General features: G+C 42.8%; 2 protein-coding genes and 1 long non-coding RNA gene across 4 annotated transcripts in view; 1 reads left to right on the forward strand and 2 right to left on the reverse strand.

Moving 5' to 3' along the window:
- RTN4IP1 (reticulon 4 interacting protein 1) overlaps positions 1 to 24,770 on the forward strand; it is a 55,340-nt gene that overhangs the window by 26,978 nt on the left and 3,592 nt on the right. Inside the window, exons 6-9 of one of the 2 annotated variants that reach the window (XR_001360091.1) lie at positions 507 to 643; positions 4,205 to 4,388; positions 8,122 to 8,214; positions 18,097 to 20,119. Coding sequence is in view for 1 of the 2 variants with exons in the window: in XM_005883790.2 (XP_005883852.1) it covers positions 507 to 643; positions 4,205 to 4,388; positions 8,122 to 8,214; positions 18,097 to 18,204 (522 nt within the window). In the remaining variant the exon portion in view is untranslated. The remainder of the gene's footprint in view (positions 1 to 506; positions 644 to 4,204; positions 4,389 to 8,121; positions 8,215 to 18,096; positions 20,120 to 24,770) is intronic. The other variant, XM_005883790.2, reaches the window with a different exon arrangement.
- Positions 6,765 to 18,089, reverse strand: LOC106724337. Its single transcript, XR_001360093.1, has 2 exons — positions 17,729 to 18,089; positions 6,765 to 7,191 (listed from the first exon to the last, which is right to left on the reverse strand). It is a non-coding gene; the product is annotated as an uncharacterized LOC106724337 (long non-coding RNA).
- Positions 20,756 to 24,770, reverse strand: part of AIM1 (absent in melanoma 1) — a 47,588-nt gene continuing 43,573 nt past the window's right edge. Inside the window, exon 21 of the mRNA XM_005883828.2 lies at positions 20,756 to 21,141. Within this exon, the coding sequence (XP_005883890.1) occupies positions 21,053 to 21,141 (89 nt within the window). The 3' untranslated portion in view covers positions 20,756 to 21,052. The remainder of the gene's footprint in view (positions 21,142 to 24,770) is intronic.

The raw sequence follows: 24,770 nt of genomic DNA on the forward strand, positions 1-24,770 counted from the left end.
CTCACCTGCTCCACCATCTCACCGCTGCTGACACCCGCCATGTTCCGTTTGGGCCCCCTGGTGGTCAGTGCACATCATAGTGATTGGTTGTTCAATTGTTCCACCGTTAGGTCTATTTGCATATTAGGGTTTTATATATATATAGATTTGCCATTTACTTTTGTCAACCTTAAAAGTACTAAACTTGAGGCTATAAACTCCTGTCTTTTCTGATACTGGTGAAGCATTGAGCTCTTCTCTGATTGGATTGGTTATAACTTCATGACAACAGGCGACTGGCTGTCGCATCCAGGGAAAATGAGATCTACTTCTTGGAATTTTCTGAGTGAACAAAAGTTGAATCATTTTTACTAGTTTCTGACAGATGGCTTCCTGTAGTGTTCATTAAGACGAAGCACTTAGAGTTCTCTAGAGATCGGGCTGATACATGTACATGTGGTGCCAGCTATTTTAAAAAATGCGGTTTTCTACTTTCTCTCTCTCCCCCCTCCCCTTTTATTTGGCAGGTAATGAAAGCATGGGATGCTCATGTGACAGCAGTTTGCTCTCAGGATGCCAGTGGACTTGTAAAGAAGCTTGGGGCAGATGATGTAATTGATTATAAATCTGGAAATGTGGAAGAACAGTTGAAATCTTTAAAACCGTATGTATTAGAACAATGTTCACAGTTGATAATGAAAGCCTGAGGTGGTTTGGTGATCATGTTGGAATCTTAGAGAAGTATCTATGAAAATATTCAATGTAATTAGAAATCATTAGGTTGGTTTCTGTGTTAATTCCAGATGTTAATATAGCACAGTGACACAATGAGATAGGTATTGAGGAAGATATTTTGCTTACATGGTCTTTTCAGTTAACTTTCATTACTGGCTTGTAATAGGTCTGAAGGCAGAATTGGAAGTGTGTTCCTTTTGATGGCATCTGTCACCACAGGAAGAACTTAGAGCAGTGCATGAAAATTTATGCTTAGCACTAAACACATTTTTGGCTTAATAAGGGCTTCACAGAAACAAAGACAGCATAAATATTGATGATGGGAGCACTGTGAATGTTCTCGGTGCCGCTGAATGCCAGGCTGTGGTTTGGCCTAATGTATAAACAGGAGCAGATTCAGGCATTCTCCAAGGCCCTGTTCATCTTGACTGTGGGCGCTTATTAATCTGGTCTTCATCTGGCCAAGATATGCTGAGAGCATAACCTAGCAGTGTTTGGAAAGCTACTTTACTGCTTCTTTTTCTTTACTGAGAATCAAACTGGCAATCTTTCAGTGTACAGTGCATGGGCTGATGTCCAGCCAACTGAACCACATGGGCCAGAGCTTACTACTTCTTTTTCAAAGGTGTTTCCTTTTTCAATTACTTTTCAGAAGCCAGTTATTCTTGCCCACTTTGTGTAGAAATATATTTTCATGGCTTAAAAAAAAAAAGAGGAGAAAAAAAGGGAGCCCCTGTCTGACTGCCTAGCCCAGGGGTGGGCAAACTTTTTGACTTGAGGGCCACAATGGGTTCTTAAACTGGACCGGAGGGCCGGAACAAAAGCATGGATAGAGTGTTTGTGTGAACTAATATAAATTCAAAGTAAACATCATTACATAAAAGGGTACGGTCTTTTTTTTTTTTAGTTTTATTCATTTCAAACAGGCCAGATCTGGCCCGCGGGCCGTAGTTTGCCCACGGCTGGCCTAGCCTTTCTCAGCCAGCACCCCCAGCTCCCAACAGCAGTATGGCGGTGCACCCAGGAACTGACTCCTTATTCCTTCAACTGTTTATGGAGCCTCCACTCTTGCCAGACAGTGTTCTAAGCATAGGATGAGATACATTGGTGAGCAAGACAAATTTCCCTTTCATGGCACTTATATTCTAGTCAGGGAGGTTTCATTGGCAAGTGCTCTCAAGAACACCGATGCAGGGAAAGGGAAAAACAAATGATTGGTGAGTCTGTCTGATATACAGTGTTTTAAAAATGCCTCTGAAGCATTGGAGCAGAGGCATCTGTGGGCAAGCCAGGAGAGTGGGATTTTTAAAAACCTGTTCCCTGCTGTATCCCTCCACTTGGAGCAGTATAGTAGCATGTAGTGGGTGCTCAATAAGCAAAAAAACACACAAAGTAAACCAACAACCAAAATATTTGTTTACTGAGTTATTGAGGGAAACTTAGGAGCAGAGCAGTTGTTCCAGATGGAGGCAACAGCAAGTAGAAAGCCCCCGTGGCGGAACTCACTTGGCATGTGTGAGGGATGACACTGTCCCTTGCAGAGATCTTATCCACTGCCTTCCACCCTGTGTGTCAGAACCTAGGCCTCTCTGGGCCTTCGAGATCTGGCTTCTAGGTAGTGGTAGTTTCCGCTGCTCTCATACCTTCTGCTGCCTCTAGGAACAGCAGTATGAGACTGAGGCCAAGGCCAACCCATTGCCCTCCATCTACCTTACCTTTTACACATGTCTGGAGTATGTCACCAGAGAACAGGGAACCTGACACATGGAAGGCTGTAGCACACTCAGACCAGCCCCCACAGCTGTGCTACAGTTTGCTCCTCCACATCGCTTGTCCTGTTTACTTCTTTTCAGTAGGGGGATCTCATCAGCTTACAAATGCAGACCAATTTTTTTTTTTTGACAGCTTTAGTTAAAATTCATCTCTATAATTTATACCTGAAGTTTGGCCTCTGAATCTACCTAGAATAAATTTGTTCCTCCTTCTAAATCACAGCTTTTTAGATTTCAATCTTAGAGTCTTATAGCAAGAAAGGGCTTCAAAATTCTTCAGTCCATCTCTATCATGTTGCGGTTGAGAAAATCGGGTAGAGGGGATATAAGTTTTGAATGCTCAAGGTCATGCCACTCAGTCATGGATGGGAGAACTGCATCTACAACCTGGTCTCAGGACTTCTTTTTCAGGTGGTGCCTGTTCTATGATACCAGGCTGCCCTCAAGTTTTATTTAAAATAAGTATCATTTTTGTTTATTTAAAATTTGGGAAGGGAGTAGAAAATTAAAAGCAGAAACTTTAGAAACTTAAATTCACAATTTTTATTCTCTTTAATGAAAAGAATAATCTTCTAGTAAGGTCATTCTCTTGCACACATAGCCTTCCATTTTTATTTGCCCTTCTTTAGTTTAGTCCCATAAAAGATTAAAGATGCACAAAGTTGGTCGAAGCTGGTTTTCGTAGCTCTGATGCTTGATTTCATCCATATGAATTTAGCAGAGAAACGGATTTATCAAAAAGAAATTTATCAATTTGCTTAATGTATAAGCATACAGTCTCTAAATAGATCTTTGTTTTAACAAATATTTAAAAGCTTCATTGAGTTTTATCCCCTTTAAGGAGAATGTAGTGATTATAGCAGCTTTAGATTAGACGTAAAGAGTTGAGTATCTGTTAGTTCCTGTGGATTCCATCATGCCTGGATTTTCTGGGCATGTTAGAGCAGAATTGAAGACTGAGAGCAGGCTGTTGATTGCTCTTTATACATTGTCCCGATGCTATGCATGAAACAACAACAAAAAAAGGTAGAACATTCCAGGGAAAGAGGATGCTTCTATAAGCAGTTCTAAGTTTAGAAGGATTAAAGCAAATTGTTTTTGTAGGTGAAAACCTTACATATTTGTCATTCCAGTGCTTCTGTGCACTAAAGAAGACTTTTACTTTTATCGCATGGATAGCTTTGCAGTTTTCTATAGGGCTAGAGTCGGGGTTTCTCAACCTTGGCTACCTTAGTTTCTCAACAGTTGACCTTTGGGACTGGATAATTTTTTGTTGTGAGGGGCTCTTATGTGCACAGTACGGTGTTTATCATCAGCCTTGGCTTCTAGATGCCATTAGCCTCTTCTCACCACCTTACAGGGTTGTGACAACTAAAAATGTCTCTAGACATTGCCTGATATGTCCCCTGGGAGCTAAAATCACCCTCTGTTAACAACCACTTGTTTAAGTCATTCTTAAAGTATTAGAAAATTTGATTTTATGACACAAAAAATCAGTCACGTTTGACTTATCTAGTAGAAAAGCCAGAGACTTGGTAAGTGGCTATTCCCTTTACTCCTTTGTCAAAGCAGCCACCCCTCGGCTGGATGGCACAGCACAGCTGAGTTTGTGACTGTCACTGAGAGAAACCCTATGGCTACTGGTGATGGGATTGAAGGGGGGTTGGAGCCCTGGGTAAAGACTGACAAGGATCTTCTGATTGCTTCTTCCTCTCCAGGTTTGATTTTATCCTTGATAATGTTGGTGGGTCCACTGAAACGTGGGCTCTAAATTTACTCAAGAAATGGTCAGGAGCCACATACGTGACTTTGGTGACTCCTTTTCTCCTGAACATGGACCGGTTGGGCGTAGCAGACGGCATGTTGCAGACGGGCGTCACCATGGGCTCTAAGACACTAAAGGTAAGGATTCAAGTCCTGGTTGACGAGAACAAGCAAGTGCCTCTTGCTCCTGGAAATTGATTTCCACCCAGCCAGTTTCTTTCATCTTGGGGACAAGCATGGGCTCTGGAATCGCACCCTGACTGTGTTCAAATTTTAGCCTCCTTAGTAGCTGTGTGACCCCTCGCAAATCATTGTCACTAGACCTTGATGTCTTCACCTGTAACACGGGGCTAGTAGGATATATGCCTTACCTCATGTTGTAAGGGTTAAATGAGATCATTCATGTGAAGGACTTGGCACAATGAAAGGTCCTGTTAAATGTTAGCCTTTATTGTTACCATCTGATATACCTTCTGCTTTTTTCTTGCCTATATCTGATGCTATCTTCACCAGTCTTAACACATAAGGTCTCTTGTATGGGAAGGTGAAAATGTTAGTGGCTAACATTTTATGTTCGTAGGATTGGGATATGCCAGTGATTCCCAGTTGGGGCTTTCAGACCTTTAGAAGTCCGTGGGCAATTTTTGAATTTCAAAAACCTGAAGGAAATTGTAGTCTTACTTCAGTGAGACTACAAAGACTCATAGAACCATCAGGCCTTTCCTGGATTTGTATTGATTGTCCCAACACTGCATATCCCATGTGGATCGGAAACTCTAGCTATTGATGGCATTCTGGGAGTTTCTGACGCTTGATTAGTCAGCCTGACTGTTAACAGGGCCACTGTTACCAGGGCTGTAAGGAGCTCTGTCCCCCACCTAAACACATCCAGTGTGTGGTGGGCCTGGAGATGCGCAGCCTTGGTTACAGGACTGGTGGCTTGAGTGTTTGTTCTTACTTTACGTGATAGCCTTGTTCTCACAATGATGACAGAACCTTACATAATTCCACCTTATACACTGTAGGTAATTATAGGTCATTGGTTTAAAATCTGAATTAGTGATACAAAAAAGGAAGATAAATTCTATATTTCATTAATTAGACAAAATACTTTAGGCCCAGGAAAAAGGCAGTAGAAGGTTCCTTTATAGTAAAAGGTTGTGGGTCACTGTGTCGAGCCCTCCGTCACTGACCCATATTTGTGAGATGACTGGCTTGATAATTATCTTAACTTTTTTTTATTCTAGAAATTAATTTAGGACCTTTCTGGGAGTGAACTTTAGGACTTTGGTCTCTCGGATTCTGTGTACTAACTACACACTTAGAAGTAGTAGCGAAGAGCTGTGATAAAAGAGACCAGAACTCAATTCTTAGGAACCGTGTGTGGGTGATAGAGGTGAACACCCAATACAGTGAACACACAGCACATTTTCACTGGATCCAAATGCAGCCAGAAAGTGTGCACAGGGTGCTCTGTGAGAGAAAGGAAACGTACTATGATTTGTCTCTTCTTTCCTTTTTCACAAAACCCAGGCTTTCCAAGAGCTTTAAAATATAAGTTTAAGTTTTCTAAACGGTTTTACAGTTTGTATTCCAGTGAGACCCCTTACAATTTAACCTTCAGAGCTGGCCTCTGAGAGTAAAATAGGCATAGCTCTCTTCATTTTCCCTTTCTCCCTGCTTGAAAGATGATAGTGGTAATCTCATGTGAAAACCTTTTAAGTAGTTTCTGATGTCTTTCTAGAATGTGCAGTTAAAGCCTCATTGTAATGCTCTGGGCTCTCCGGCCTGCTTTAGTTTACTTTCTCCTATAATGGCCTGGAAAAAAAAGTAAAAATTCTGCTGTTGCAGAACAGAAGTTTCACTTTACAGGGCAACCCACTGTAAAGAGTTATAGACATGACGGTGGTGACTATTGCTATTCCTTCTTTAAAACTCTAAACAATTACCAGAATGTTTTAATTGTAGTCTGTAAAGCTAGACCTTAGCAGGAAGTACATGAGCTGGTCTGTGAGTGTAATTAACTGGGCCCCCTGTAAGCTTGGGATAATCTCAGTGCTTCAAACTGTATTTTTTTGCCTTTTTTTTTTTAAGTTAGTTACTTAGACCAGTGTTTCCCGACCTCTTTCATGCCCTGACACACATAGAATATGAAAGTATTTGAAGAGCACATTGAGGCTCCTCCGGGAGCAAACTACCTGGAGACTCTGCAGCCCAGGCTCTGCCCTGCTATCCCAAGGGCTGACGGGCATCCATGTCCCGTTCCACCTATTCTAGGGTAAACTTGGGTCTGTTTGCGTTTGTGGTCTTGGGATAATTATTAATGGTGACTCCTTTAATTCTCACAGTTGTTCCAGGTTAGACAGTAAACTGTAGGGTCACTTGACCAAACCCGTAAGCCATTCCTGACACACCTGCTGTGAAGCTCTGCCTAGACAACAGCTTGGTTTTGTCTTTCTTTCTAGTCTTAACTCTCATTTGACATTGCCCCAGTCTTTCCTCAGCAAGCTTTACTTTAGCACTAGGGGAACATTTACTGTATACTTTTTATGTATCAGGCATTTTACATACATTCTCCTTTAATCCTTCCAACAACCCTGTCCGCTAGGTGGTGGCATCACCATTCTGCAGGCCAGGGAACAGTCTGAACGAAGTAGCTTGACCTAAATAACACAGCTATTAAGTGCCTGAGCTCGAGTAGCAGGGGAGTTCCATTATACTTGCCAGCTCCATGCCTTGGTAGCAGCTGACTCACGCTGAGGCAACGTTGAGGGCGGGCTCAGGGAAGAGAAGTCAGCCATCCCAGCAGTTGTGGGCACATGCGGGGAGGAGGCACATGGTCCTGGCTGCCTCAGGATAGCTCACATCTGACCAAGTGTAGTTGGGCAGGTCAGTGGGTTATCATGGAGATCCTCAGCTCACTTGTTGTTTTCATCATGGCCTAATGATAATAAATAATAACAATTCAAAGTAGGTATGGCAATGAGTGTTCATGAACCCTCTTGGTGTAAGATTTTTGCTTATCTTCACCAGGAGATGTTTTGTCCCATTATAAATTAGGTGGCTTTGGACTTGCTGTAACTATAGGGGAAGACCCAGCCATGATACATTAAAAACCCTTAACTTTGTTTTGCCTTTAAAACTATCTTATTACTCTCAGAGCCAGAAAAAAAAAACCTGTGGGTTTCTTATCTAAAATTATATTTTGATGCCTTATTGCCCTCAAAGAATTCTTGAATTAGGTAAAAAGCTCTTTTCTGGTGCCTCTCGGCCTTAACTCAAACCTTAGTAGAGAAGGCCTAGAGGTATCAGCCATAATTTCTCGTAGGGAAGAAATTGAGTGTATAAGACCATCTAGACCAGTGGTTCTCAACCTGTGGGTCGCGACCCTTTGGCAGTCGAACGACCCTTTCACAGGGGTCGCCTAAGACCATCCTGCATATCAAATATTTACATTACGATTCATAACAGTAGCAACATTACAGTTATGAAGTAGCAACGAAAATAATTTTATGGTTGGGTCACAACATGAAGAACTGTATTTAAAGGGCCAGAAGGTTGAGAACCACTGATCTAGACTGTCATTTTAAGGAGAGCTTTCCTGTGCTTACTTGTCAATCACACATTGGTGAAGAAGCCTGAGTTCACAGGGATTGTTTTTGTTCATTCATTTATTTACTAAACATTCACAGAGCATTCACTGTCATTCACTGTGCCAAGGTGCTGGGCATACAGCTCATTGTGGCAGCATGAAATGGGAAGTCAGTTTGTCTGTCTTAGTCCTCCAGAAAATACTTTTCTCTAAATTTGCATTTAGTCAGAATTTATCCTTTTCTGTATTTGACATGTCTTTTTTTCCTTTTCATTTTAGCATTTCTGGCAAGGAGTCCATTACCGCTGGGCCTTTTTCATGGCCAGTGGTCTATATCTGGATGACATTGCAAAGCTGGTGGATGAAGGAAAGGTATGTGCAGCCTGTTGTGTTGCTAGAGTGTTCCTTGTAATCTGGGCAGCCTGCCCACCAAGCCCAGTCCTTGGGAACTCTGCAAAGGTGGGCTCGACCAGCATGCGTGCTGCCTCACATGGCCAAGTTTAAGTGCTGTGTTTTTGGTTCTACCTCCCTGGGAATCATAGACGTAGACTGCTATATCTGAAAAAGAGCTCACACTGTCTAGTCGAATCCTCTTGGTTTATAGATGAAGAGGCAGGCCCAGAGAGGTTATATGATTCCCCTGAGGACCATTGGTTAGTGGTTAGCAGAGCTGGGGTCTGTAGCTGGGCTGCTACTATCTGCTAATGGTCCTGAAAAGAAGGCACCATGAAGGCGGTGTGCAAGGAGGTGGAGGCACACTCGTGAGTTTACGATAGAACTGCTTCTGGAGGTAAGCGGATTTCCAGACGGGCAGGGAGACCAAACATTGGAATTTAAACCCCAACAGAACTGGACTGAAAGTCAGGTACCGGGGTCTCCTATTCCCTGGCTGGTGTAAGGAAATCGAGGGCCAGTAAATGGTATACCCGAGAGGGTTGATGGGCAGGACATGGGTGAGGATGGATGGAGACTTTGTGAGGATAACTGGTTGGTTTTCCAACCACTCGTGGCTATCCTGCAGTGGGCATTGTGGGGAAGGACTGCTGCTTATATTCAGGTCATATCTTTTGGGGTATCAAAAGGCCTTTCAGGGCTGTTGAGGGTTGAAAGGCTCCTCAGCTACTGCCGTTTATTTGAGTTCGTACACAATCTTAATCTCTCTGATATTCTATCTTTGAAGGATAACCCAGAAGGCAAACTCATATTTTGGTGCTATTTATGACTTTATTGAGAGATTATATGGAATTATAGGATGGAGAACCTTATATACTCTAGAGGGCATAGATAAAATCATTCCCATTTTACAGATGAGAAAACTGGCTCAAAGAGATAATGGGACTTGCTCATTTGCAGAGGTGGGACCAGAACTCATACTTCCTGACTCCCAGTCCTGTGCTTTTCCTTCTCCACCTTCAGCTGCAATCTTAGTGCCTAAGTCTGATCTGGGACTTCCCTTGTCATTTTACAGGGGGCAGGGATAGTGATTGGAGCAGGGCCAGCATTACCACCACGTGTTCCATGCTAAACCACTTGCAAAGAACCCTTTGCGATGGACTTGCTTCTGCTGGCACCTGCCCCTTGCTGGCCCATTTTATCGTTTCATTTCAGTTGTGGAATGGACTGTTTTTAGGAACTTCTGACTTCTTTTTATGCATGTACTGTTGTTGTTGTTTTTTAAATTTTATTACAGCCAAGGAACTACATACAGTATGTGATAGTAAAGACCTACTACTCTTCCCTAAATTTTTTGGTTCCAAATTTGCATGCCTTTTCTCGGACTTCTGAATCTGGGTGTGTAGACGGAGGGCTCAGCCTTATTATGACTGTGTGAGTGCCCCTTTGCAGGGGTCTTCCCACATCCCTTGGATGCTTATTTTATTTTTAGAAAGACGGGAATAAAGTATTGTAAGATAATTTGGCCCATGATTCTGTATAGTGCTCATGTGGTTGGAGCTCCATTGTTAGGTCCCTGTCCTACAGCGGCCATCACACAACTGTGCTTGTCCTGATAGCTGTTTCAGGCTGTCCACTTACTACTACCACTTTGTATTCAAAACACTGCCTCTTTCTCTCTACCTGGAAAATACTATTTACTAAACAAAGAAGAGAGGTGACTTGTGTATATGTATCTATTAAATTTGGCAGATAACTGGTAGAATGGCTAATAAAGGAAATCATATAAATAAAGATGCCCTTGAAGTATCCTTGAATGAGGGGCAGTGAGGAAATATTCTTCTGACCTTCTCTGCACCAGACTTATTTGGGCTTGGGTGTAATTCTGACAGTGAAGGGCTCTGGAACCATGGAAGTTGATATGTGACATTGGATGTCCTGGTGAGGTCGGCTCTCTTATCATGCATCCTGCTTCTTTGTGGGTGCAACAGGTCACTGACTGCCTACACTTGGAAATCAGAAAGGATTACGTATCAGGTCTACTTATGTATTGTGTGGTTAGTAAAGATTGACATTCTTTAAGCTTTGGCTGAGTGCTTAATGACTCTAATTCAAAGCGTCTGATAGAGGACCTATAGTTAGTTGTTCTTTGACACTGTGAAGCCATGAACCAAAAGAGCCTACTCTTTTAAAATACTTAAAGTTTTTAAATAGATATACATTTGCAAGGTTTAAATTTAAAAGGTAGGAAAAGTAATTTTAAGAAATCTTCCTTTGACTCCTGTCCCTCAGTGACTGAGATTCTCCCTGTCAGATGCAACTAGTGTTACCAGTTTTTTGGGTATTCCAAATATGTTTTGTGTATCAGTAGGCTGATACAGAGAATGGTTTATAATCAACACATTGAGTGTAATGGGCAGCTGAAATTGTGCCTTGTGCCATTTTCTGCTAAGCACAATAAGCATTTTCTGTTTTTTTATACTATTTAGCAATCATTTTTTGTTGGGAGTGGGAGGGCCATAGCAAATACTAGATTTGGGCCAAACATGTGTCATTGATTAACATACTCAAAGATTAAAAACATGAAAACCTAGCACATATCTAGCTTACTATCCTCCCCTCCCTCCACTCCCCATCCTACCACTGTGTCACATTTAAAGAGACTGAGGCTCTAAGAGACTAAATGACATGTTCAAGGTCACAGAGCTAGGCAGGGTCCAGGTCTCATGACCTCTGGGACAGTTCCTTCTATCATCCCTTGCTGCCTTTAAGATTGGGACAATAATAGTTAAAAACTAAATTTCTCTCCCTGGCCAGTAGGACTCAGTTGGATATTGTCAGTTGGTGAGGATTGAGCCAAAAGGTTGCTGGCTCTATCCTCAGTAGGGGGCATGCAAGAGGCAGCCTATCGATGTTTCGCTCTCACATTGATATTTTTCTCCTCTCTTCCTCTCCCTTCCTCTTACTCTAGAAAAATCAATTAAAAAAATCAAAATAAATTTCTCACAGAACCTTCATTGTTTTCTGCTTGCTTAGTCATCCATATATTAGATAGGTGGAGCTTGAATTCTATCTACAGTATTCTCTTCCTGAATCTGTCAGTATCTTTAAGGACTGAGAGGAAGTGATGAGGCAGACTTAAGATCACAATCAGCCACTGATAAAAATGACTGTGCTTTGAGGGAAAATATTTATATATCTTTGCCTTTATATGCATGTGTTAGTTTCTTATTGGTGCTGTAACAAATCACCATAAGTGTTGTGGCTTAAAATGACACTTATTATCTTACAGTTGTGGAGGTCAGAAGTCCAAAATGGGTCAGCAGATCTGTGTTCCTTTGGAGGCAGTTGGTGGGGAGGGTCTGTTTCTTTGCCTTCTCCAGCTTCTAGAGCAGTGGTTCTCAACCTTCCTAATGCCGCGACCCTTTAATACAGTTCCTCATGTTGTGGTGACCCCCAATTTCATTGTTACAAATTGAACATAATTAAAGCATAGTGATTAATCACAAAAACAATATGTAATTATATATGTGTTTTCCGATGGTCTTAGGCGACCCCTGTGAAAGGGTCGTTCGACCCCCACAGGGGTCGAGACTCACACATTGAGAACCGCTGTTCTAGAGGCTGCCTACGTATATTCCTTGGCTCATGGCCTTGCGTCACTTTGACCTCTGCTTCCATTTTCATCTCTCTCCTTCTGACTAATCCTCTGCTTCCCCCTTGTGATTATGTTGGACTTACCCAGCTAATTCTCCCATCCCAAGATCCTGACCACAATCTCATCTGCAGAGACCCTTTTGCAAATTAAATGATCATATTCGCAGGTTTTGTTACTCTGGCCGCCACAAGCATAAAATATCTCAAAAGATATGAAAAAAAATTTAAAATACTGGTTGCCTTTGAGGAGGGGAACTAGATGGCTGGGGATCAAGTATGGGAGGGAAATTTTTCTTTGTACCCTTTCATCTTTTTGAGTATGTTTCCTTGCACACATTCTTCATGTAATTACTAGAGACCTTTGATGTCATATACTTAATGTCCACAGGTCTATTGAAGATCCTAGGTGACCAGCCAAGCTTCTTGATTGAGTGATGATGTAGATACTTCCGTTTATGTCTTTATTTGAGCCAGCATCAAAATAGTTCCTATGTACTAATTCGAATTTAATTCAGAACATTTACTGAGGGCCCACAAGTACTCTGCTTTACCCAGGAGGATGTGGAGAGGTATTTTGGCAACGCTGAGTTACCTCCAAGCAGTGCTTACACTGGCTCCCTGTAGGGATGGAGAAGTTCTCTGTCTGCACTGTGCAGTGTGGTAGCCACTAGCCACATGTGGCTGTTGACCACTTGAAAGGTGGCTAGTGCAACTGAGAGACTGACTTTTTCATTTTATTGACTTTTGATTAGCTTAAATTCAAATAGCCACATGTGGCTAGAGGTTACCGTATTGGACAGTACAGTTTTAGAGAAAAAATGTACCAAGTTCTGAGTCAGGCAATTTCCCAGACCCCTGTTGAGGTGGCCAGCCCCTAGTTTAGGCAGTTAATTACATTGCAAAACTGTAGGCTCCTTATTTTTAACTGGATTTTTTCCTCCATAGAAAGAATGCAGTGATCAGGAATTGAATCCTAGGAACACTAGAAGAGGGTTATCTTGCTAGATATGGCAAGTGCTTCATGGATCTGAAGCCTTGACGCCACAGACGTTTTCTGATGCTGCTGAGATTATTTCTGTGGGGGAAATGTAGGCAGAGTTTCCCTCACACCTGGCAGGAAGGAGTGCCTTTTTTTCATGGGGATCTAGGGATAAGTCCTGGATGCTTTCCAAAATGGGCACAGTTACTCCCTCTGAGAGTATCCCCATCCCACCCCATCTCACCGCCTATCTTCTAGCTTAATGTTTTCTATCTAGGGCAGGAAGTTCCAGAAATAGCAAATCCAAACAAAGTCTGCCTCTTTCTGTTGTCTTCTTTATGTCTCCTTAGTTTAAGTCCCCTCATTCCCCTTTACCCCGACCCTGGAAATATTGAACCTATCTCGGAGGTCAGGGCCATACCTGTTCTAGAGGCTGGGACTGCAGTTCTGTCACCCTGCCCTGGCTCCCTGGTGTCTGTCCACAGGAGTGTGGACTTGGACTCATGCCAGGACCCTTAGATCATCTTGGTGCCTGTCACTCGTCTGTCTCTCCTCATAAACCCCACCTTCTGATATCTGCGGTTTCCATGTGCAGTGGACGCCGAGGCAGGGTCTGGGGGACAGCTGGGCAGACTTCCCCGAGCTTCCCTCCCCACAGTGCACTCACACATGCTGTCCTGAGTGTGTCTCCTCTGCTGACTGCTCTGACCTTGCACTTAATCACTTGCGGTTCGGTTTCCCAATCAATCAAATAGGCTCGCTTAGTATTGGGATGCCTTTTAAGCTCTGCTGTTCTGCAGCTCTCACTGGGAAAATGGGAATTGAGGGAAAACCTTCTGCTGTGCCTGTTTGGATGATGTCCTTGCACCACCAGCTTTCCTGTGCTTTGTGGTGAGCAGGCTTTTCTTGCCTCTTTCCTCAAGGGGCAGACAGGGTTTTGCTCCGAGGCTGGTAAGCGTCAGTATGCCTCGGAGGAACAAGGGAGGCTGAGGTTCCCACTGTCCCTAACTCCTCATAGGAGGGATGTCAGGCAACAAGTGCCAACCCCTGGGGCCTGGCTTTCTACAGCCTGTGTTTAAGGAAGGTAAGGCACCATCAGGAGACCCCGAGTTTGGGGCCAAGACTGGAATGAGTGCTGCTGCCATGGCATCTGCCTCCTGGTCAGCTGTGAGCCCCGTCCATAGTGGGGGTGTGGTGTTGAGCCCACTGGCTTTATAACAGGGCTCCCTGTGCTGGGTGGACTATAGCAGTGTCATCACATAAACGTCTCCACCTCACTGCGAGTCACCTTTCTTTCCCCTCTGGGTTTTTACCGATCCCTTTGTCCATAACAAACGAGCATTGTAGGTCTGAAGCGAAGCTGTCCACAGACACTGCCTCATTATCTAGTTAATCTCCCTTTGCTATCACATATTTGGCCAACATTGGCATTTGCCTGCCTGTTAATCAAGAGCCTCTTTTTATTGTCACTTATGGGAAGAGCTGAATGACTCATTATGCCACAGTCAGCCTTCTGGGCTTATCCCCACAATAGGCCTGACCACCCGATTAAAGTGTGCAGTCGCTGCAGGCGGCCTGTGTCATCAGTTCCAGACCCGGTCTCTCGTCAGAGTGTAAAGTGACCAGAGCGGGATGACCCGAGGCAGCTCGTGCTGGAGCGGAGCGGTGAATTCGGGGTCCTCTATGGCCTCTGGTGCCATGCTGCTGCCTTGGTGCTGTGACTGGTGTCCAATGTTCTATGACAAGTCTATGTTACTGCCTCCTTTCTTAATTTGTCACAGGTGCCTGTTTTGTGTTCGGCTTTGGATTAGTGCCTAGCATTTAGAAGGCACATAGTCAATCTTTGTGGAATGAATAAATGTGTGTATGATATGAGTCAGGGACCCTAAGAATAGGGCAAAAGGCTACTAATGTGCAGAAATTCACCTGGGAAGCTTATTTCAAATGAATTGTCTCCACCTCATCCCTAGAGATTCTGATTTAGTTCTAACAGGAGGCCAAGGAGCATGCATTCAGGTGATTCCTTTTCAGGTAATCAGCATCCAGAAAACAATGTCCCAGGAGCTTTAGAGAGATTGGAGGGTTAGGAGGTTTGATATGGGACATGCAAGACACAACATTAGTGCATTCCATTCTTTTTAGCAGAGAAGGCAAATAGGTTTCATCTAACAAGCCGGCTCAGATCTGTTCATAGTGACTGCAGTGTTGAGTTCTGAAAGTCATGCTCAGCTTGCTGGGAGAACCATGATTACTGATCAGGGGTGTCCTCCATGGTGCAGATGGGAGGGGTGGCATATATACCACACATCTACCATCTCAGTGGCCTGGACACAGGGTTTAGGGACCACTTCTGCAGCTGGCATGATCCCATAGCACGAGGCATGCGAGCCAAGATACAGGTAAGTGGTTATAATCCTTGGCTACCTTTCCCCACCTTAATATTTTAGAAGGAGCTGTAGAAAGCAGCTGACATTATATGAAAGGCTCAGTGAGCAGTTGTGAGAGCACAGACTCTGGCAGTAGATCGAATTCTGCCTTACCACTTGGTAGTTATGTGTTGGGCAACTTATTAACTCTGTGCCTTAATTTCTTCATCTGTAAAGTGGGAATAGTACCTACCTCGTAAGGTGGTTATAGGGATTAAATGAGGTAAACTATATAGAGCACTTAGAAGGGCACCTGTCGCAGGGAGGACAACATGTACCAGCTGTTACTTTTATCATGAGCTTATTGTGATTTGTGGGTACAGAAGAATTTCCAACTCTTTGGAGAAGGGAACATTTGGAGTCTGAGGTGCTCTTCTGGTGGCTGAGCTGGGAAATTCACACAAGAGAAAGGTGCATCGGAACACTACATAACTCTTCTTCCTTTTGTAAAAGGAAAAGTGTCAGAAAACATATGTGTTGGCTTATGCCTTCTGATAGCTTATCCCGTGGAGGTACAGTAGGTGGTCCACTGTGTCAATTATTAACTCTGCTTGAAGCTTTGAAAAGGAAGAGCTCAGCATGGGGAGAGGGTGCTACCTGGGACCAAGTTTCTGAAGGAGGTGTTTGGTAGTACTATTGAACCGTATGGTAAAAATAACGTTCAGGCATTTTGAATGGCTGAGGTGGCTTTTGTGTCAATTCTGACCAACATCTTTGCTGTTCAGCAAAGTCTCCCAAGGCAGTTCCAGCCCTGGACGAGTTCTCCTCAGGCCCACATTGCCCACATACGACTCTTACTTCCCAGTTATCTGACTGGCTTCCACCTAAGTGACATTAAAAAAAATTTTTTTTATTAACCGTGTCTTATTTTTCTGTATTCTTTTAATTAAAAAATATTTATTTTTCAAGTATAGGTGATATACATTATATTCATTTCTGATGTACAACATAGCAATTAGACATTTATATAACTTACGAAGTGATCACCCTGATATTTCCAGTACCCATCTGACACCATACACAGTTACTCCAATATTATTGACTAAATTCTCTACGCTGTATTTTATATCCTGTGACTTTTTTTATAACTGGCATTTTAATCCCTTCCCCTTTTCACCTAGCCTCTCAACCCCATCTGCTGACCATCGGTTTTGTTCTCTGTATCTGTGAGTTAGTTTCTGTTTTGTTTGTTCATTTCTTTTTTGATTCCATACATAAGCAAATTGTATGGTATTTGTCTTTCTCTGATTTATTTCACATAGCATAATACTACCCTGTAGGTCCATCCATGTTGTCACAAATGGCAAGATTTCATTCTTTTTTACAGTGGAGTAATGTTCCATTGTATATATGTACTGCATCTTCTTTAGCCAGTTGCCTATTGATGGACACTTAGGTTGCTTCCATATCTAGTAATGCTGCAGTGAATACTTGTTGTTTGTTGATTTATTGTGATAAGCACAGGTGTGAGGTGATAGATAATTGTGGTTTTAATTTGTATTTCTCTGATGATTACTGACATTGAGCATCTTTTCATATGTCTATTGGCCACTGTATGTCCTCTTTGGAGAAATGTCTATTTGGTCCTCTATTTTTTAATCGGATTGTTTTTGGGTGTTGAGTTGTATGAATTCCTTATATATTTGGATATTAGCCCTTTTCAGATGTATCACTGGTGAATATCTTCTCACATTCAGTAAGTTGTCTTTTTATTTTGTTGGTTTCTTTCGCTATGCAAAAACTTTTTAGTTTGATGTAGTCCCACTTGTTTATTTTTTTCTTTTGTTTCCCTTGCCCTAGGAGATATAGCCAAAAAAATATTGCTTTGAGCGGTGTCAAACAGTTTACTGCCTATGTTTTTTCCTAGGAGTTTCATGGTTTTTGGTCTTACTTTAATCCAGTTTTAGTTTATTCTTGTACATGGTGTAGGAAAGTGGTCTAGTTTCTTTTTTTATGTGTCTGTCCAGTTTTTCCAACACCATTTATTGAAAAGATAGTCTTGATCCCACTGTATATTCTTGCCTCCTTTGTCATAGATATAAGTGATATTTATTGAGCTCCTGTCACATGCCTAGCATTGTTCTGGGTGTTGTGGAGGATACAAAAGAGGTGGCCTATACCACAGATACTCTCAGCTTGGATCAAGTAAATATGCCAGTTAACAAATTAAAACAAAGAAATCTGTCTTCATTCAGTGCACTGCCTGTGAGGTGGCCACAGGTATACATACAGCAAGAACCTTGGGGTACCCTCTTTGGTATTTCCCAATTGGGTGGGTAAGACGTGTACTCAGCTGTAACAAGCAGTCCATGAAGAGGGCCTCATGGGTCCTGTAGCAGTTCAGAGAGAACACTGCAAACTGGGAGGTCAGGAAGGGTCGTGTGAGGCCTGGGCGGGAAGGGTGGTAGAACACAGAGAGGCACAAACTCACCATGTCAGGCAATGACAAGCAGACCATTTTGGTGAAGTGTGGAGTCTGCATAAGGGCTGAGGTTTGGATGGTGGTGGCCTTTGAATGCAGTTTTGGTAGCTGTTGAAGGGTTCTGAGTAGGAGAGTGACATGACCAGCGCTTAGCAGAAGTTAGGTTGAGTGATGATGCAGCGGGGCTACCTCACAGAGAGGAGGAGCAGATGGGAGCAGGGACAGCAGTCACAGGCCTGGCAGAGAGCTCCTCCCCAGAGGCACAGACAGACCGGAGAGAGACTGGGTCTTAGTGAAGAAACTGATTACAGACGTTACCTGCCTTGATGGATGTCGCTGTTCTTACCCACCCGTCAACCTTTTCTTGTGTTTTACAGATTCAGCCAGTTATTGAAAAAACCTTTCCTTTTTCTGAAGTTCCAGAAGCCTTTCTGAAGGTGGAAAGAGGACATGCACGAGGAAAGACTGTAATTAATGTCATTTAAATAAATAGTGTTTGGTGATTACTGGCTCGCTTATTTGGTGAGTGCTGGTGGGCCCGAACTTTTTTTTAGCCACCCTTTCCAGATTAGACTATAAGTTCCATGTTATATATAAAAAAAGGAACACTTTCTGTTAGTAATTTCCTGTCTTCTAAACTGAGCAGAGATTGGTTTTACAGCCACACCGCCACCCTCCACACATCCCTCTGCCCTGCCGAGTGCTTTCTGATGTAACCCACTCCTGTTTGCTGAGAGGTCTGTCCTCTGCCCAGCACAATGGATGCACACGTAAGACACACTGTGAACATAGCCACACTTGGACTTGTCTATAAAGTCAGTGAAAATTGCATGTTGTTTTTTCCAAGCTGTTCTTTCACACCAGATTTGCAAATTGTTGTGGCACCTTCTGTCCTAGTGGCTGAAACTGATTTTACTGTTTTATGCTCCCTCTTAGGTTCAGCAGTGAGCACGCTTTCCTTTGATTTTTGTTCCTCTGCTGAGTTCTGAACCTCTTGGGGTCATACATAAACATCTGGCTGTGATTTGGTTGTTTACTCTTAGAAATTGAAAGTGATGCTAAAGTGCCTAACTTTTAAAAACCCTTACATTTTGCATAAGAGCTAGACCTCCTTCAACCAGTGAAACATGCTTCTCTGGGGACCTTTCCATGGAAATTTCCACCATTCCACTGGGGCCCACAGCTCTCCAGTTTCTGACTTTACTAGCAAATGCCCAGTGCGGCTTTTGAATCTCTAGTGTGCCCTTCATTCATTGCAGGTGAGTGTCCATTTCCTGTTGTACTCATCATTACTGCACCCTAGACACTCGCGTTTAGCTTTTGATATAGACCTGTTTGAGTAACTTTCTGCTTAGTTTATTCCTAGTAGATACTCATTTACTAGTGTGTTGGATGAGGGCTTTTCTCTGGAATTGCTGATCTCATCACTACAGACTTATCTCAAAAGAAAAAACTGTGGGGTTTTTTCAGTTGTAAATATGCCACTTTGACTTCCACCTGAACAGTCAGCTCTTTAACTTTGAGGTATCCCAGGGGGTGGTGCAGGGTAAACTCAAGGCAGGACCTCACTCCCCCTCATGTCCACTCAAAAAAGTGTAGTGCACCCTTTCACCAGTGTCTGGAAAGAGGGGAGTCAGCTGACCTTTCCCTGCCATATTCTAGCCCCCCTGAAACTTGCTTTGTCCTAATTAGGCATTTGTTTCTAATCTGCCAGCTGACTCCCTTTGAAGTGTTAATGAGGGCTACTAACCAATTTCATAACACAGTTAACCAGAAACAAGTTTATTCAAGAGATAAATTCAACAGAGGCTACTGTAGGATGTCTTACCCCACCACACTGTAATGGATGCACAAAGGCCGAAAATCAGAGCCACACACCTCAGAACAAGACAGACATGCTGGCTGCTATTGGACATGTACAAACATTACTTTAAAACCGAAGATACTACTATGATGACCATAATTGCTTACCACAGACTCCAGAGAGGATCAACACTTCAGAATGGGAAACATGAAAAGGAAACCAGGTTTGTTCTTCCTGTGACAAGAGCACCAGCATTCAGTGCCGAGGACAATGAAGTGGGGACAGAAAGAGGAAGAGGGTGTTCAAGGACTGTTTTAGCAGTTTTGTTCAAAATGAGTATCCACAGTATGAACAGCACCATCTGGGCAGTGTATCGTCAGCAGTTAAACATTTTGAACTTTCATTGAAGCGCTTGCTGAATTTTACGGTTTTCAGAGTTCTAAGATTTGACCAATAAGCATCACTGAAGGCCTCCTGACCTTTCCTTTTGGAGAATTGCTGGTCATCCTCCTGAGCCTTCCACACCCCAAGTGACCATGGGCTGCAATACCCTGAGACCTGAGCTGTCCTCGGAGCATGGCTGTGCAACATCACCAGTAAGGTAGCCCCGCGCAGGCCTCCTGCCAGTGCAGCTGGATGGGAGGAGGGCAGGGAATTAGGCTAAATTACCTGAGTTTAGCAAAGGATTGCATAACATTGCTTCAGAACTAGTTATAGATGAGTGGGGATGGGCTAATAAATTAGATCATGGTATACTGTTCTAGCAGCATCTGTAAGAAAAGCTTCAAACAACACTCGTGTGAAAATCTAGGGCAGCCCATGGTGAATTAAAATAATCCAAATCCTGCTAATAAATGTAAGCAGACATGGACATGAAATCTTTTAAATTTTCTAGTTTTTAATATTAATTAAAAACTAATTAATACCACAGATACTTTCTGGAAGTGTTTTGTCTATACTCATTCAATTCCTTAACATATGTCTGAATATATAATTTCCCAATTGGCTATACAGCATAATTAATGATTTCAGAAAACAGAAGGTCAAAGACCAAAACTTAGGCCTAATACATTATTTCTTCTAAGGTCTAAACAGTTTCTACCTTACAGACTTAAGCTTTACCCTTCCCTTTAAAGTGTAAGGCGATGTAGGTCCACCAAGTCGGTGAATTTGTTCCTGTTCTCTCCTGTCACTGTCTTTGGAAATCATGTAAAATGTACAGTCTTAACGTCTTGAGATAAGATTTTTTTTAAAACACCCCAACGCCGCTAATGAGGCAACCTGTTTAAGCAGCTGCTGAAAGGAACTGACAGGCAAGAAGTGAAAGAAGAACAAATTATTGGTTTAAAACCATTAGTCTTTTGAAGAGATGAGACAGTTGTCCCGCTCCTGGCACTGTGATTCATGAGTGAATTTAGAGTTGCTGAGGAGCACATCCGCTTTCCTCTTGGTTCCTGTCCGCAGTCCTTTTCTTTTTAAATAAGGTAGCTGGAAGACCTCCAGAAATAGTCCTCCTGCGTTGTCCAGGGCTATAGGACCATGGCTTCCCACACTTGTGTTAACTTCTCTTTGCTGGCGGTGTTGAGGATAATGTGGTTTTGATCATACTGTGCACCCCCTGAAAAAAAGGAAAACATGAAAGGAAATGTGCCCACCGTGAAGCCAACACATTTAACCTCAGCACCAGAGTAACGAGAGTAGAAGTAACCAGGTGCAGAGCCATGTGCCGCATGAAACAAAGCAGGAGCAGAACCCTGACAAGTACCCAGTCTGACAGGCTCAGACAGGCTCAGTCACTGGGGGTAAATGTGTTAAAATCCCATAAGGGCACCAGCAGCTCCACACAGGATCTCCTACTTCCTGGGCTCCTTTTCCTATGCAAGTCTCAAAACCTACTCCACAGTCATTAGGATGTCTGATACTGGGGGCACAGGGAAGAATATAGAGAAGGGAAAAGGAGCAGAGACTGAAATATACTCAGTGGTGGGGTCAAGGATTCGAGGCATCAGTGAGGGAAAAGCAGGCAGACCTGATATAGTGGGATGGTTGTCTTTTTGGAACAGGTTTTGCATGAACAATGAAAAATGGCTGTATTAGGTAAAGGGGGAGGTCTGAATGACACCAGAGGTATGGGCAGCACTCCCACTACTGAGCTCACAGGCTTTGGTGTATAAAATTCGCGGCATTTCAGATGCTGAGTTCCATTGTACTAGTATGGTCTCCAAAAACTCCTTTCACCAGAATGTTTGTAAGAATATTTCCCAACAGGACCTACTAGATATTTCAGAGTGTTAAAGTGTCTTCTCATCTGACTTTCCCCCCAGTGTGGAATAAACATCCTTTCAGATACCCTATAGTTTTCTAGCATAAGTCTCTGCACCAAGGCTATGTCACTGAGGACTCCATCAGAATAAAAATCTTCATCTGGCTGCAGGGTTAGTGTGACTGGCAATGAAATCATACTGCAGCCTCAAGCTAAGAATTAAATGTCCTTATTCTCTTTCAAAGCACTTACAAAATATCCAAAAGGTTACTTACACTATAGAGCTGGGTAGCTGGGGAAGGAAATCATCTCTTATCTAGCGTTCCTCTCATAGAGTTTGGTTTATCATCACTGACTGTAGAGCAAGCATGTCAAACTCAAAGGCTAACATGGGCCAAATATATGAGTCATGCGGCCCATAGGGTGCGAGTTTGACATACTTATCTAGAGCAGTGGTCGGCAAACTGCAGCTCTTTGGCCCCTTGAGTGTGGCTCTTTCACAAAATACTGGCTCTTCCACAAAATACCTACTTCTGCGCATGGGCCACGAAGTTTCAATCGCACTGTACGTGCGCGCCCCCACGTGGTATTTTGTGGAAGAGCCACACTCAAGTGGCCAAAAAGCCGCATGTGGCTCGCGAGCCGCGGTTTGCCAACCACGGGTCTAGAGCTTCCACACAGCTAGGTGTAGCACAGACTACAAGGGCAGTGTGCCTTGGGCCTTCTACGTGTACTTTTGCAGTAAATCCCACTGTGCCCATCAAGACACACAGTGTGCTCCACTGGGATTTCTGGAAGTGCCCTCTCAAGGTCCCAATGTCCTCTTTCCCTTCTTCAAGATTATAGTATTTTAACTTATTTTCTGTGTACATTACAGCATAATTCTAATTAGAATCATGAAGACTATAAAGTTCCTGAGAAATAATCTGATTCATTCTTCTTCCTTTGGGAGAATTAAAATCAGCCCAGACATCTGATGTTTTTAAAGTGAGCATGAATCAGCACCCACTGTTGTCATGTTGTGGTCTGGAACAATACGTGATTGTCTACCCAAACAACTCGCTCCCCAGACACCAGGAGACAGGTCTAATAAATTTTATGGCAACATCACTAGGTAACAAATGGTTCCACAGTTATAGCTAATGCAAATTATAGTTTCCTATAAAGTGCACCAAAGAGATGTATTTGTATTAGCAGTCTGTGGGATGTGGCCCTATTTGCTCATGTCCACAAGATGGCACCATTCTCCCACATTCTGAGACAAATTCCGTTTAACAAGCCCTCAAGTGACTAATGCAGCTACCATACTAGATAGACTGAGCATTCACAAGCCTACAGACAATATCCTTACTCAAGACGAATTTGGCTAATTTCAGTGCGTTTTAGGAAGGGACTCTGGAACTTAAAGTCCTAAGGAGGAACCTCCTAGAGTCCCATAGTTCTTGTCAGAGTAAAACTAAAAGCCAGGTGTCCTAACTCCCGGGTCAGCTGTTAATGTAGCAAGTGGGGAAAAGTCCTGTATGCCTAGCACTTCTAGAAGGTAAGCTCTCTAAAGCCATGACAGTATCCTTTTTCCCACTTTGAGCCTTCCGCCTGGTGAGTAGCCAGTAAATACAGGTTGAAAGAACAAAAGAAGAAATGCTCCAAGAAGTTAGCTCATAAGGATGACAGTGTCCTTAGCCTCGCACAGAAGCTGATCACATTTGTAAGAAACATGAATCCATGTGTTCAAAAAAACCCACGTCTCCAACTCAGTCGCTTTTCCTTGGCTTCTTGGAGGTTTTGAAACTATCTTATAGACAGAGAAGTTCCAGTTGAACAGGTTGATGAAAATAAGAATCGAGGAGAGTCTGGTTCTGTGATTCTTAACCAGTCTGAACCTCCAGTTGACCATTTGTAGAATGTCCACAAATTTTGTATCCAATGTAATGTGAAGGAGGTGTATACAGTTGACCATTTGTAGAATGTCCACAAATGACAAATTTTGTATCCAATGTAATGTGAAGGAGGTGTATTTATATCACCATTCATTCTCTGAATGTTACATCTACTTTCTTATATCTTGCATTTGATGTTATTTTTGGCTCCCATCCAGCCTGTTATATTACTTAGCTTGTGCACCCTAAGTGTACTCTGCCTTTGCCCCTGAGCACCCTTCCAGCTTCTCAGGTTCCTTGTGAATTCTAATCCTGTTATTAAGTGGGCTGGCCACCATCCATCTGGAGGTCACACACAGGTGACGCCCACCTCTGCTCCTCACACAGTCCCCAAAGTCCCTGATAAAAATGCTCCTTCTCCATCATCCAGAAAAATTATTTTAAAACTGAGTTGCAGCTGCTTCTTTATCCCTATATCAATTTTTAATGACAGCTTGGCCGAGAGCCCTGATTAAAGTAAAATTGAGCCAACTTCCCAGCAATTTTTTAAAATGAAGTATGTGATATAGTAAGGCTACATTATAACCATTTCACTAAATTTATAAACATAATCATGTTGGCTTTCCTGGTAGGAAATAGAAAGTCTCCATTAATAAGTCCTCTATGTGATTCTGATACAGATAAAGTTTGGGAAACACTGTCCTAAATTTACTTGTTCTTCTCAAGCACCATCAATTTGCTTTGGATTTTCATTGAACAGATGTTCAGTTGAAATCCTCTTGGCTGTGTTAATTCCTTTTAGATCTTAGATCTTTTCAATGAAAGATTACATGTATAGACATGAGAATCATCAACTAATACTGAGACCACAGCCTTTTAACTTGTGATTTTCAGTCTCACTGTTAAAATAAAAGGCTTGAAGACAGCCCATGTCCAGACTCTACCTCAACACTTATTGCCAAATGGATTAACCCCTCTAAGCCTCAGTTTTGGGGGCTGTAAAGTGGGATGGGAAGGAGGGGATAACATAGTTTGCTGTGACGATCACATGACAATGCAAAGTGTTTAGCACAGTGGCTGACATAGTGAAAGATCTCTTACTATTTA

The sequence above is a fragment of the Myotis brandtii genome, unplaced genomic scaffold (assembly GCF_000412655.1).
Source record: "Myotis brandtii unplaced genomic scaffold, ASM41265v1 scaffold8, whole genome shotgun sequence".
Classification (NCBI taxonomy): domain Eukaryota; kingdom Metazoa; phylum Chordata; class Mammalia; order Chiroptera; family Vespertilionidae; genus Myotis; species Myotis brandtii.